At 38.1% G+C, this 13,205-nt stretch overlaps 1 protein-coding gene across 1 annotated transcript; it reads left to right on the forward strand.

Annotated features, from left to right (window-relative positions):
- Nucleotides 1-9,658: 9,658 nt before the first annotated feature.
- On the forward strand, nt 9,659-12,836 carry LOC143645195 (olfactory receptor 52P1-like). Its single transcript, XM_077114764.1, is given in 2 exon segments — nt 9,659-9,701; nt 11,851-12,836. Coding segments are annotated over 2 exon segments (1,029 nt in total).
- Nucleotides 12,837-13,205: the final 369 nt, after the last annotated feature.

Genomic DNA, 13,205 nt, shown 5'->3' on the forward strand with positions numbered 1-13,205 from the left:
TTCTGAGTTCTCATCGAACAGGTTCAGCAGAAACCTGTGGGGCTGACTGCCTAGAACTCTCAGAAAATGAAACAGCCCAGTTAGGGACTGTAAAAGTGCACAAACAGGAAAAGGAAAAGCACCCAGTAAGGCAAGGATGGAGCTGTCATCTGAATGAAAGCTACCTCAGGAGTGGGGAGGGGCTGGCAAAGCCAGAAGCCCCATCAAAGTATCACAGTTGCAAATATGGGCAATTTAATAGCTGCAGGGATGAATCAGAGACAATTGATTAACAGCCCAATGAAGTTTTTTTGGTCTTATAAAAAGAATTGCCCCAGAAGCAGCAGTTCATTAAGCCAAAGGGCAGTCTGAGTCCCAGCCCTTGAGCTTACGTGGCATATACACCTGTTCAGCTGGATGATGTGACTTGACTGATTGCCAAACCAGCCATGATCCTGGTGCGTGGGGGAGATGAGAGGCTGAAGAAACTTTCAAAATACTAGTCTGGCCTCCAATGTACAGCATGTAGTGGGCACAGATGTAAAATCTACTTTGTTACATGAAAACACAGACATCTGATGGCCCTCTGACACACACTGATGGATATGAAAAGCACGCAGTTCATGTGAAACAAGCCCTGGCAGTGCTTGGCATTGGCTGCTTCCTGCCCTGAGCCTACACAATATATATCTCTGCTATTCCTGAATACATATTAGGCATGAATATTTTACAAGGAATGACTTTAAGAAGTCCCAAGGAAAATTTTGGTTACTGGTGTAACAAAACCTGTGCTTAGAAATTCTCACTCTTCCCTGGTGTGCCTGCCTAAGCCCCCTAAAATTGTTCAAGTAAAGTAATAGCAGTTGCCTGGAAAATATAAGAAAATTGGGCAAGCAACCCTACAATTAAAAAAGGCTGGCATTGTCAGCATGGCCCATAATCCTTACTACTCCCCAATTTAGCCTGTCTGAAAATCAGACAGCCCATGGAGAATGACCATTTGATTACTGTGAGCTCAATAAAGTTACTCCTCCCCTGCATGTGGCAATCTCATCAATGACTGATATGATGAATCAACTGACTCTTTACTTAGGACAGTGCCACTATGTGATGGACTTGGCAAATGTGTTTTTCTCCATTGACCTGGCTCCAGAGGGCCAGGTACAGTTTGCATTCACTTTGAAAGCGTGACAATGAACATTTGTAGTGCTGCCCCAGGGCTATGTACGTAGTCCTATTGTGTGCCACAGGTTATTGACTCAGGACTTGGCCACTTGGCAATATAAGAATACAGTGTCTTTATCATTATATAAGTGATACTATGCCAGCCTCTGTTTCTCTTACAGATCTAGAAAAAGCCATGGACAGCCTGTACCATGCACTAAATACCTGGGATAGGCAATCAGCAAAACCGAGATCCAAGGGTCTAGATTGTCTGTCACATTCTTAAGACTTGTCTGGTTGAGTAAGACCAAAATAAAGTTCTTGGGAGTTGTCTGGTCAAGTAAGACCAAAATAATCCTAGAAACAATGATAAATAAGATCCAAACATATTTGAAATCAACAACGGTAAAGCAACCATAAGCTTTTGGGGTGCTGGAGAGTGTTTTCCTCCATTTAGCACAGATCTTGTGTCCTTTATATGCCTTAATTAAAAAAGGTGCCCTATGAGATTGAGAGGAAAATCAAGAGCAGGCATTTGCCACTGAAAGAAAGGGCAGTCATGCAAGCCCATGTGCTACAGGTGGTAGATAAGGCAGTTCCTTTCCAGCTGGACATGGTCCTGGTCAAGAAAGGTGCCCTCTGGAGCTAGGGGAGTGACTAAGACCACGCTTTCGTGGTAGCAAAAAAGGGCAATTGTACAGGCCCAGGTGCTACAGATAATGAATAATGTGGTTCCTTTTCACCTGGATGTGACAGCCTATGAAACAGACTTCATTTGGGGTCTTTGTTAGTACTAGAGCAATCACAAAGTCCCCATAGATTTTGGTCCCAGTTAGGGGAGAGAGCAAAAATAAGATGCAGCAAGTATCTGCTTCCTATGCTACTCTGCAAGCAAGTTTAGTACAAGCCTCTTTTGCAGCACAGAGGTATTTGATTTTGAGGAGTCCCCATTTATTATTTTTTTTTTCCTTTTGTTGCTTGTGCTTTGCATATAAAGTTTAGAAGCTTCCTCCTATTGCTAAGTCTTGAAGATATTTTCCTACATTTTCTTCTAGGAGCTTTATGGTACCGGTACTTATATTTAGGTATTTGATCCATTTTGAATTAATTTTTGTATAGGGTGCATTATTTTGGCTATTGATATCCAGCTCTCCCATGCCCACTTATTGAAAAGACTGTTTTGTCCCAGTTCAGTGGATTTGGGGGTCTTGTCAAAGAGCAATTGACCATAGATTTGGTAGCCTATTTCTGTGCTCTCAATTTGATTCCATTGGTCAATACTTCTATCTTTGTGTCAGTATCATGCTGTTTTTGACCACTGTGGCTTTATAATAAGCTTTAAAATAAGGAAGTGTTAATCCTTACACTTTTTTCTTCTTAATGACATTTTTGGCTATTCGGGCTCTCTTTCTCTTCCAGATGAATTTGGTAACCAGTTTTTCCATGTCTTCAAAGTAGGTTGTAGTAATTTTGATTTGTCTGCATTGAATCTGTAGATCAATTTGGGTATAATTGTCATCTTAACTGTATTTAACATTCCTATGCATGAGCAGGAAATATCTTTCCACCTATTTAGATCTTTGATTTCTTTTAGCAATGTTATGTAGTTTTCTGTGTACAATTCCTTTCTGTCCTTAGGTAAGTTCATTCTTAAGTACTTAATTCTTTTAGTTGCCATTTTGAATGGAATTTTTCTTTAATTGGCTCCTCAGTTAGGTCATTGCTTGTGTATAGAACCGTTACTGATTTTTGCACATTAATTTTATATCCTGCCACATTGCTGAATTCATTTATTAGTTCAAGTAACTTTGTTGTAGATTTCCCAAGTATAGTAGCATGTCATCTGCAAATAATGAAAGTTTTACTTTTTTGTGTCTGATTAGGATGACTTTCATTTCTCTCACCTGGCAAATTCTCTAGATAGGACTTCTAGTACAAAGTTGAATAACAGTAATGACAGAGGGCATCCTTGCCTCATACTTAATCTTAGGGGAAAAGATTTCAGACTCTCATCATTGAGTATGATGCTGGCTATGGGTTTTTCATATATGCCTTTTGTCATATTGAGGAAGTTTCTTTGGTTCCTACCTTTTGAGGTGTTTTTATCATAAAAGGATGATGAGTTTTGTCAAATGGTTTTTCAGCATCAATCAAGATGAACATATGATTTTTCTCTTTCAATTTCTTAATGTGCTGTATTACATTAATTGATTTGTTGTGTTGAACCGTCCTAGCATTCCTGGTACAAACTCCACTTGGTTGTGGTGCATAATTCTTTTAATGTGTCATTGAATTTAATTTGCTGGTATTTTGTTGAGAATTTTTGCATCTATGTTCATTACAGAGATTGACCTGTAGTTTTTCTTTCTTATAACATCATCACCTGGCTTTGTAATTGAAGTGATAGCTTCATAAAATGAGCTACATGGTATTCCTTTTTCTTCAATTTTTTGGAAAAGTTTGAGCAGGATTGTTAGTTTTTTTGGAATGTTTGATAAAATTCCTCTGTGAAGTCATCTGGCTCTTGCTTTTCTTTGTAGGAAGATTTTTGATAACTGATAGTATCTCTTTACTTATGATTGGTGTGTTGAGATCTTTTTTTTCTTCTTGAGTCAGGTGGCTTGCTCATGTGTTTCCAGGAATTTGTCCATTTCATCTATGTTGTTTAGTTTGTTAGCATATAGTTTTTCATAGTATTCCATTATGAATTTTTATTTGCTCAAGGTCTGTGGTCATGACCCTTGTCTCATTTCTGATTTTGTTTATTTGCATCCTCTCTATGTTTTTCTTTGTCAGCCTTGCTAGTGGTCCATTGATTTTCTTAGTGAACCAACTTTTGGTTTTATTGATTCTTTCTATTGTTCTTTTGTCTTCTAATTCATTTTTTTTTTTTTACATGGGCAGGCACCAGGAATCGAACCCGGGTCCTTGGGCAATGCAGGCAAGCACTCTTACCTGCTGAGCCACCGTGGCCCGCCCTCCTCTAATTCATTTAATTCTGCTTTAATCTTTGTGATTTCTCTTCTTTTATTTGCTTTGGGTTTAGTTTGCTATTCTTTCTCATGTTTCTCCAGGTGAGCAGTTAAGTCCTCAATTTTTGCTTTTTTCTTTTTTAATATAGGCATTTAAGGCAACAAATTTCCCTCTCAGCACAGTTTTTGTTGCATCCCAAAAGTTCTGATATGTTGCAGTATCATTTTCATTCATCTTCAGATAACTAACAATTTTTCTAACAATTTTTCCTTTGACCCATGGTTGCTTAAGAGTATTTATTTAATCTACATATGTCTGTGAAAGTTCTCATTTTTTTATTGTTATTGATTTCCAGCTTCATTCCATTGTGATTAGAGAAAGTGCTTTGAGTAATTTTATTTATTTATTTTTAATTTATAAAGACTTATAAAACACCCCAGCATATTATCTATGCTGGAGAATGTTCCATGAGCACTAGAGAAGAATGTTTCTCCTGGTGTTTTGAGGTGTAATGACTTATATATGCCTGTTAGGTGTAATTCATTCATCAAATTAAGTTCCATATTTTCTTGTTGATCTTCTATCTTGTTATTCTATCTGTAGAAGAGAGTGGTGTATTGAAGTCTCCTTCTATTATTGTTGAAATGTTTATTGTTCCCTTCAGTTTTTGCCATTGTTTGCTCAGGTACTTTGAAGCTCCTTGATTGGGATCATAAATGTTTACATTTATTTCTTCTTGGTGAATTGTCCCTTTCCTTAACATATGGTGTCCTTCCTTGTCTCTTTTGATGTCTTCACGTTAAAAGTCAATTTTTTTTCTAAGATTGATAAAGCTAATCCTGCTTTCTTTCATTCTTTCTTCTTTATTTTTGGCATGGACAGGCTCTGGGAATCAAACCTAGTTCTCCAGCATGGCAGATGAGAATTCTGCCACTGAGCCACTATTGCACTGCCCTATTCCTGCTTTCTTTTGATTATAGCTTGTGTGGAACATCTATTTCCATCCTTTCACTTTCAATCTATTTGTATCCTTGTGTCTTATATGAATCTCTTGAAAGCAGCATATAGCTAGATTATATTTCTTAATCAATTCTGCCAATCTGTATCATTTAGTTAGTAAGTTTATTCTATTACCTTTCAAAGTCATTACTGTAAAGGTATTTCTTGAATCCACCATCTTATCCTTTGGATTTTGTCAGATCTATATATTCTTTTCCCTCTTTCTCTTTTTATCCTTCAAGTTACCTTTATTGGTACTCTTCAATTCTGTGTCCTACTCCAGACCTCCTTCTTCTGTCTGTTTTTTTCTCTTTTTTCAGCTGGCAGACTTCCTTTGGTATTGCTTGTATGATTGGTCTCTTGTTGACAAATTCTCTCAGCATTTGTTTTTCTGTGAAAATTTTAATCTCTCCCTCACTTTTGAAGGACAATTTGATTGGGTACAGAATTTTTGGCTGGAAGTTTTTCTCTTTCACGATCTTAAATATACCATACCACTGACTCCTTGCCTCCACAGTGTGAGTGGAGTAGTCAGAATTGTTTTGTGTGGTTTCCTCAGTATGTAGCAGATTGCCTTTCTCTTACTGCTTTCAAGATTTTCTGCTTCTCTTCAACATTTGACAGGCTGATTAGTATGTGTCTTGGGGTAGGCTTATATGGATTTATTCCATTTGGAGTTCATTGGGCTTCTTTAATTTGCATATTTATGTCTTTTTTTGAGGGTTTTGAAGTTTTCCCCTATTATAACCTCAACTAATTTTCCAAACTCTTTACTCTTCTCTTCTTCTGGAATTCCAATGAGTCTTGCATTTGCATGCTTTGTTTTGTCCATCATTTCTCTGAGACCCATTTCAAATTTGTAATTACAAATAATTTTAAGCACATCACATGTTCATCAAAGAAGACTGAAAGAAATATGGCTTCTTCATTCAGTAAAATATAATAGTACCATATAGTACAACTATATACTCTATAGATGGTAATGAATTTTATCAAGCTATAAATACTGATCTATTCTTATATGTAGTAACACAAATATATTTCACAATCATTTTGACTAAAAATCAAGATGCAGAGAGGTACACATGATATAGCATCATTTAAATAAGTAAAACATGTGCTCTGCAATATTGTGCATTAGTTTAGGAAGCACATATATGTAATAAAATTGCAAAGTGTCATAGGAATGATTATCATATAATTCAGTTTGTTGGACATCTTTGATGGCTAAAGAAAAGAAAGGTCTCAAGAGTGAGCTACATATGAGGTCTGTTTTTGTAGCATTTTATTTCTTAATCTACATTGCAGATAAGTGGGTGTATGCTCTATTACTCTTTAGAGGTTTAATTGCATGAAATAGACTAAAATAAAATAAATCTAGAATTTTCTTTTTGCATGGGCAGGCACTGGGAATTGAACCCAGGTTTCCAGCATGGCAAATGAGAGAACTCTGCCTGCTAAGTCACTGTGGGCCACACATAAATCTAGATTTGGCATTGATAAGCATGGAAACATCATGAGTGATATGGAATATAAGACACTTATTAATTTTGATAAATGTACATTAAATATAATCTATCTTTTTTCACTGTCTGTAGATATTGCTTTTATCATATAATGCATTACATACATACTTGGGGATTTGTATTTATACCATTCTGTTCAAATAATGTCTATTCTTCTTTCATTGCTTTAATGTTAGAAGTACTACAGTTTTATAATTTTATTTCTTTGAAGGTAAGCACCTCTCCATTATGTCATTATTGTCTTTAGATATTTATTCTTCTTTTTGAGTTTTAAGAAACATTTTATCAAGACTCTAAGCAAAACTAATTATTTAAATTTATTTGGAATTGCCTTGATTTAATGTGATTATCCAGAGGGCCATGTTAAAAGTTTTGACTAGAAATTTTAGACTGAATGTATGTTACTCAAATACAATTTTTTAAAAAAATACTGTACAACACAAACAGTGAACCATGATGTAAACAATAGGGCCACAACTAACAGTACAATTATAATTATATTTCATCAATTATAACAAATGAACCTCATTAATGCAAAGTATTAATAATGGAAGGGTATATAGGAGTTCTATATTTTCTGCAAATCTACAATTTCCTAATTTAAAAAAGTGTAGTCCTCAATCCAGCAGAAAGGGAATTTAGAAATTCAGAATCTTGGTTCCTACCCCAGACCTATTGAACTGAAATCTGAACTTCTAAAAAAGATGCCAAGTGATTTGTATACACACTGAAGTTTGAGACACATTGCTTAGGGTATACAAAAATGGACATTGTCTTTAACTCAAGGAGCCTGTTGTTTAGTAGGGCTTCTAGAAGTATATAAGTAACTTCAGTGTACTTAGAACATGTCATTACAGGTCTATAAATCTGTGGGATTACAGCAATGATGTTAATTTTGATTGAGGTTAAAGAAAGGCTTCATATAAGAGGTGATATTGAAGCAGGACCTCAAAAGCTTACATTGAAAGAATCAAAAGGTATTTAAGAAAGGCCTCGAAAGGAATCATTGGGCAGAGGAGAGAAGCTGAAGGAAAGGGTACATGCAAAGGCAAGACAGTTGAAGAGTTATTCATGGAAAAAAAGTAGTCACATTGACTGCAGCATAAGGAACACAACACAGTGAATTAGGACCAAAAATTGGAAAGGCAAGTAGGGTTCAGTCTGCATTTGGCCTGAGTCTACAAGATGTTATGGACGAATGTTATGAGCAGGGAAGTGAAATGATAAAATCAACATTTTTTCTTTCCTGCTTTATATTACTCACTACCTTACAGATATGTAGGATTAGAGAAAAATCAGGTGGCATGTTTTTTTTCTCAAAAAACTTTTTTGTCTAGAGAGGCATGAGTCTTTTCTAGGAGAATAGAGGGCATCTGGCAGTTTTGGGTGCCATTCTGCAAGAAAACTTCCATTATAAAGTTTTTTCCAGGATTCTGTTAAAATCATGGATTTGAAAATGAGACAGTAGAGGAAGGACTGTTTTTGGTGGCTAGCTGTCATTACCACTAATTGGGACCACCTTGGGACAGAGAGGAAAGGGAAGGCAGAGGCAATGGTTTCTGCATATCAAGGCACGACTTTCTGCAGGAGAGAGCTCTAGACTGTGTTATGTGTCCATAACTGGTGCTTCCATGATAATGTACTGATGGACCTTTGTATTGATGTATTGACTGACCGGAAGCATTTAGTTCTGACACCTGTCTGAACAAAGTTTCTCCACAGCGCCAGTCTGTAAGCAGAGCTTGTGCTACAACAAGATTTCCAACAGGGTTCTGTGAGCCCCACATCTCTAAAGTCTCTGCATGACTTTGTGACTGTTTGTGTATTTTGCACTGGTCTTGGCAAAGTTTAAGAACTTCCTTTCTCTGTATTGATGAGGAAAGAAATCTGGAGACATCTGAATCCAGAAGTTGGGAAGATCTTGGGCCAGAAAGTCTAGAGAGGGGTAACAAGAAAGAAAGAAAAAAATGCCCTGGGGAATATCTGGGGCAAATTCAATGGGCTAGGGCAAAGGTTAGACAGAAAAATCAAGTGTAAGCTAGAGATAGAAAGCAATTTGAGGCTGCTAACACTATTTTGCCATGACATCCTTTAATAGGTTGTTTGCTTTAACAGGCATCATTTCTCAGCCATGGAGGAAGTCTCTACTAGCCCAAAACTCCACATGCTAGAGAATGAGGGTCTTTGGGATTCTCACCTGCCAGGCACCAAATCTAGGCCCTGATTTAGCTTTAGCTTCACCTCCCCTCTCCCCTGGATACCCCAGGGCTGGTAAAAGATTAGAGCATGACAGACTCTCTAAGGTCAACCAACAAATCCTCTGGGAGCTCTGGGAACCTCTAGGGTCAATTTTACACACAATAGTAGTAGGGCCTTGTGGGGGGAATGGCAATGAAAAAGAGCTAAATCTGGACACCCTGGAGGCCTTTGTTTAGGTTACATAGAAGGCCAAATGAAGTACTCTTGGTGGCAGAGAGTAAAGAGTGAGGCGATGCAGAGCCATGAGTGCACTGTCCCTGAGCCATATGGATGTTTGCTAAGATATATTTGCATACATGTGGAGACAAACTCACAAACACATTTGCAGAAGGTTTCTGGGATCAGCTTCCCCCTCTCTCACTGCCTCACATTTAGGTAAGTGGTTCAGGGTGAGAGTGTGCTTTATATGATATCTTGGTACCCTATTCCCTGAACTTTAGGAATTCAGTATCCCATTGCCTATTTCACTCTTAGCCCTCTTTGCACAGTTCTGATCAACTAGGTCTTCTCTCCTTCAGGTCTTGGCTCCCAGCTGTGCTCCTTGGAGAAACCAAGGAGGTGATTTCCAGTTTCCAGAGACTTATCCATGCTTTGTCACCACCTTCTCTTCAAGGGGGTGTACAGTTAAGGAGAAAAAAGACACCTGGAAGGGGAACGAATGTACACAAGGGAAAAAACAAAAGCACTAATTGCATAATCATTGTGTTTAGTGAGTGGGGAATGATATTACTTTCCAACATTCAGCACAGCAGACTGCTATGCTGACGATATAACTAGTGTTGCCAAGCTCCACAGTTCCTCAGGATTTCTGCTGCTCAAAGAGTGCCCTGAGGCACAGAGGGGCACAGAATTCTGCTGTGGAGAGCCCGTCTTCATTTGACCTTCAGTGGCACCTCTCCTTGGAGGGAACTGTTAGGGTTCTTTACACTGAATCCCATTACCAGGAATTCCTTTACTTTTCTCTTCCACGCTGCCTTTACCTGGATAGTACTTTCAAAAGGAAGATATCAAGAAACATCCGTGGGTGGGCCACAGTGGCTCAGCACATAGGAATGCTTGCCTGCCATGCCCGAGGCCCAGGGTTCGATTTCCTGTACCTGCCGACGTAAAAAAAAAAAAAACATCTGTGACCAGATGTTTTTTGTGACCATCTGAGATTAGGTTGCAGTCATACTGGTCCTAAGCATGAGCCTGATAGTATCTATTTTAAGACTTAACAGGCTAGGACATATGAGAAACACAAAAGCTTGGATGTGGTACCCCATAAAAACTTAGATCAAAATAATTTTGGAGATCAATCAATTGGATGGAGTAGTCCAGGTCTCAGGAAGACTTTCTAGTATTCCTAGCTAGAAAGGCACTGAAAGATTACCTGGCAATAGGGACTACTGTTTTTCATTCCCTTTGTATTCTGCCATAATACTCTGTAGACTGTAGAATAGAACCATTGATCCTGTAACTGTTTTTTGAAAGAATGAATATATGTAAAACTGAAAATTCCTGAGGATGAAATAGTTAGCAAAGGCTGATCCTAGATTGCAGGTTGATTGTAAACAGACTAAATTCAGGAGGAATGTAGAATGAGAGTTGATGGAAGCAGGAAGACTACCCCTCCGAGTCGTCTTGACTTCACATTCCTCACTGGCTTTTCCTGGAAATTGTGCCTGAAATCAATCACTTTTCCTTTTCAGATTCCTAGATTTTGTCTCTCCCAATTCCTTACTTTATCTTGGTCACCATTTACAAATATACATGAAGACACTGAGGCTAAAGGAGCTTTCACAGCTGTGGGGTTAAAAAGCCAAGAATTAAACCTAAGCAGTGTGACTCTAAAGAAGGGCTATCACTGAATGGCCACGGGGAAAACCTATTGACTGACCAGTTTTCTCCATGGAAGATTTTTTTCTATATATATAAAATAATGCCTTTAGGGAGTACAGGTTTCTTCCACAACTCTACCAGTGACTATTTCCTTAAAATAAACTATTCACATATTTATTTGTACTACTTGAAAGTAGAGGACAGGATAATTTGGGGTGGTATGCTGGTATTAGATTTTACAGTAGGAAATATTTTTCTTTTCAATCGTTGTTCAATTATTTTTGTAACCAAAGACACATCTCAATTTGATACTAGTATTGTTCTTTCCTTTATGCCCTTTTCATCTTATGTCTTGATAAGGCATAGTTGTTTTAATGAAAGTGTTAAGATATTTTTGCGGCTTAATAAAATTTCAATTTTTGTAAATGTCCCATATCTGCTAAAAATGTGTATTCTGTAATTTTTTCATGTGGAATTTTAGGTTAGCTTTTTTTCTGTGTAAGCTTTTAAGCTATGCTTTACTGATTAAAAACTCTTTTCCTGACCTACTTCATCTTTCGGTTTCTTTGGTTTCTAAGACAGGCATGTTAAAATTTGCCAATTTCTTCTTGTGTTACTGTCCATTTTATTTTACAGACAATTTATGTTCTTTTATGAATGTGGTAACACATTCATTTCTTAATGTGTTCTTATATATTTGATAATGCATTTTAGTAATGAATAATTGACCAGTTTTCCTTAATAAACGATTTGTCTTAAAATACATTATCTCAAATATTAAGGCTGCTATATGACTGTCTTTTTGGCTAGCTACTTTATGGTATGCTATTTTTCTTTCCTAATTCCTTTAGTGTCAGCTTTCCTGAGTCATTAGGTTCAAGAATGTCTCTTATAAATAACACAAAGCTAGATTTTGAATGAATTTGTCGTATGGATCAATGCGGCCTAGAATATATCTGAAGGTGTGTTATGAGGGAGTATTTCTTTTCCAGAATTTTACCATAACTTCTAGAATCGTTTTTGGATATATTAAAGTTTCAAATTTTGTTTTCCATTTTGTGACACTTGAATTATTTTTTAATTGAAGCTAATGCCATTACTTCACTGCTCTCTCAAGTATTTCACCAGTGTGCCACCATGACTGCTTGCAATGCTACGTATGGCCACCCTTCTTTCTTCATTCTCCAAGGAATTCCTGGAATGGAGGACAAACACATATGGCTATCCATCCCCTTCTCCTCCATGTACTTCATCACCGTCCTTGGGAACTGCACCATCCTCCTCACCATCTCAGCAGAGCGTTCCCTGCACAAGCCCATGTTCCTCCTGCTCTGCATGTTGGCCCTCACAGACCTGGGCATGTCCACAACCACCATTCCCAAGGTACTGTGCATCTTCTGGTTTGGCCAGAGTGAAATCAGCTATGAGGGCTGCTTGGCCCAACTGTTCTTCATCCACTCCATCTCTGTCCTGCAGTCTGCTGTCCTGATGACCATGGCCTTTGACCGCTACGTGGCCATCTGTGAGCCCCTGCGCTATGCCACTATCCTTTCCAATAGTCGCATTGGGGTTATTGGCTTCATAAGTTTGGGGAGAGCCCTCCTCTTCATTCTTCCCATGCCCATCCTTCTCCAGCAGATGCCCTTCCACACCAACCGTGTTATACCCACCACCTACTGTGAGCACATGGCTGTGGTGAAGCTGGTGTGTGTAGACACTACAGTTAACCGGATATACGGTCTGGTGGTAGCCTTGTTGGTTTCTGGGTTGGATATCTCAGCTATTGGCTCATCTTATGTGCTGATTATCAGGGCTATAATGCAGCTCTCTTCTAAGGAAGCCCACCACAAAGCAGTCAACACCTGCACCACACACATCTGTGTTATGCTTATCTCTTATACTCCCTCCCTTTTCTCTTTTCTTACTCATCGCTTTGGCCGAGGCATTCCACCCCATATCCACACCATTCTTGGCAACCTCTACTTCCTTGTACCTCCGATGCTCAATCCCATTATTTATGGAGTGAAAACCAAGGAGTTTAGGGACAAAGTGACCAAATATGGGTGCAGGCGGAAGGAGCTCACAACCATTGCCCCTGGTCTGAAAAACACCTAAGATTCTAGCAGTAGTGGATATAAGGAAGAAAGGTTAAGGGATGCAGTTTCTGGGGTAATTGGCTAGTAGTAAAATAATGTCATACTGGCAGATTAGCTTGGAAGTGTTTTATTCTTGGACAAAAAGGTTAAGACACAGGAGATCTTCTTGGGCTCACTAGCTCAATTACAAGGCAGTTGTCTTCTGTGAAATGGGAATAATGATAGCTGCTCTCAATAGCTGACATAAAGTTGTGTGCTCATGTTATTTCTGATAAATATGTTAATTCCTCAGGCAAAACAAATATTGAATACACATAAGGTAGGATCAAATGTTTCCTTTGTAAAGTGCATAAGAGCAAACAATAAGTAGCCCATCATCAATGAGTGT

Source organism: Tamandua tetradactyla, chromosome 8 (genome assembly GCF_023851605.1).
Source record: "Tamandua tetradactyla isolate mTamTet1 chromosome 8, mTamTet1.pri, whole genome shotgun sequence".
NCBI classification, from domain to species: Eukaryota; Metazoa; Chordata; class Mammalia; order Pilosa; family Myrmecophagidae; genus Tamandua; species Tamandua tetradactyla.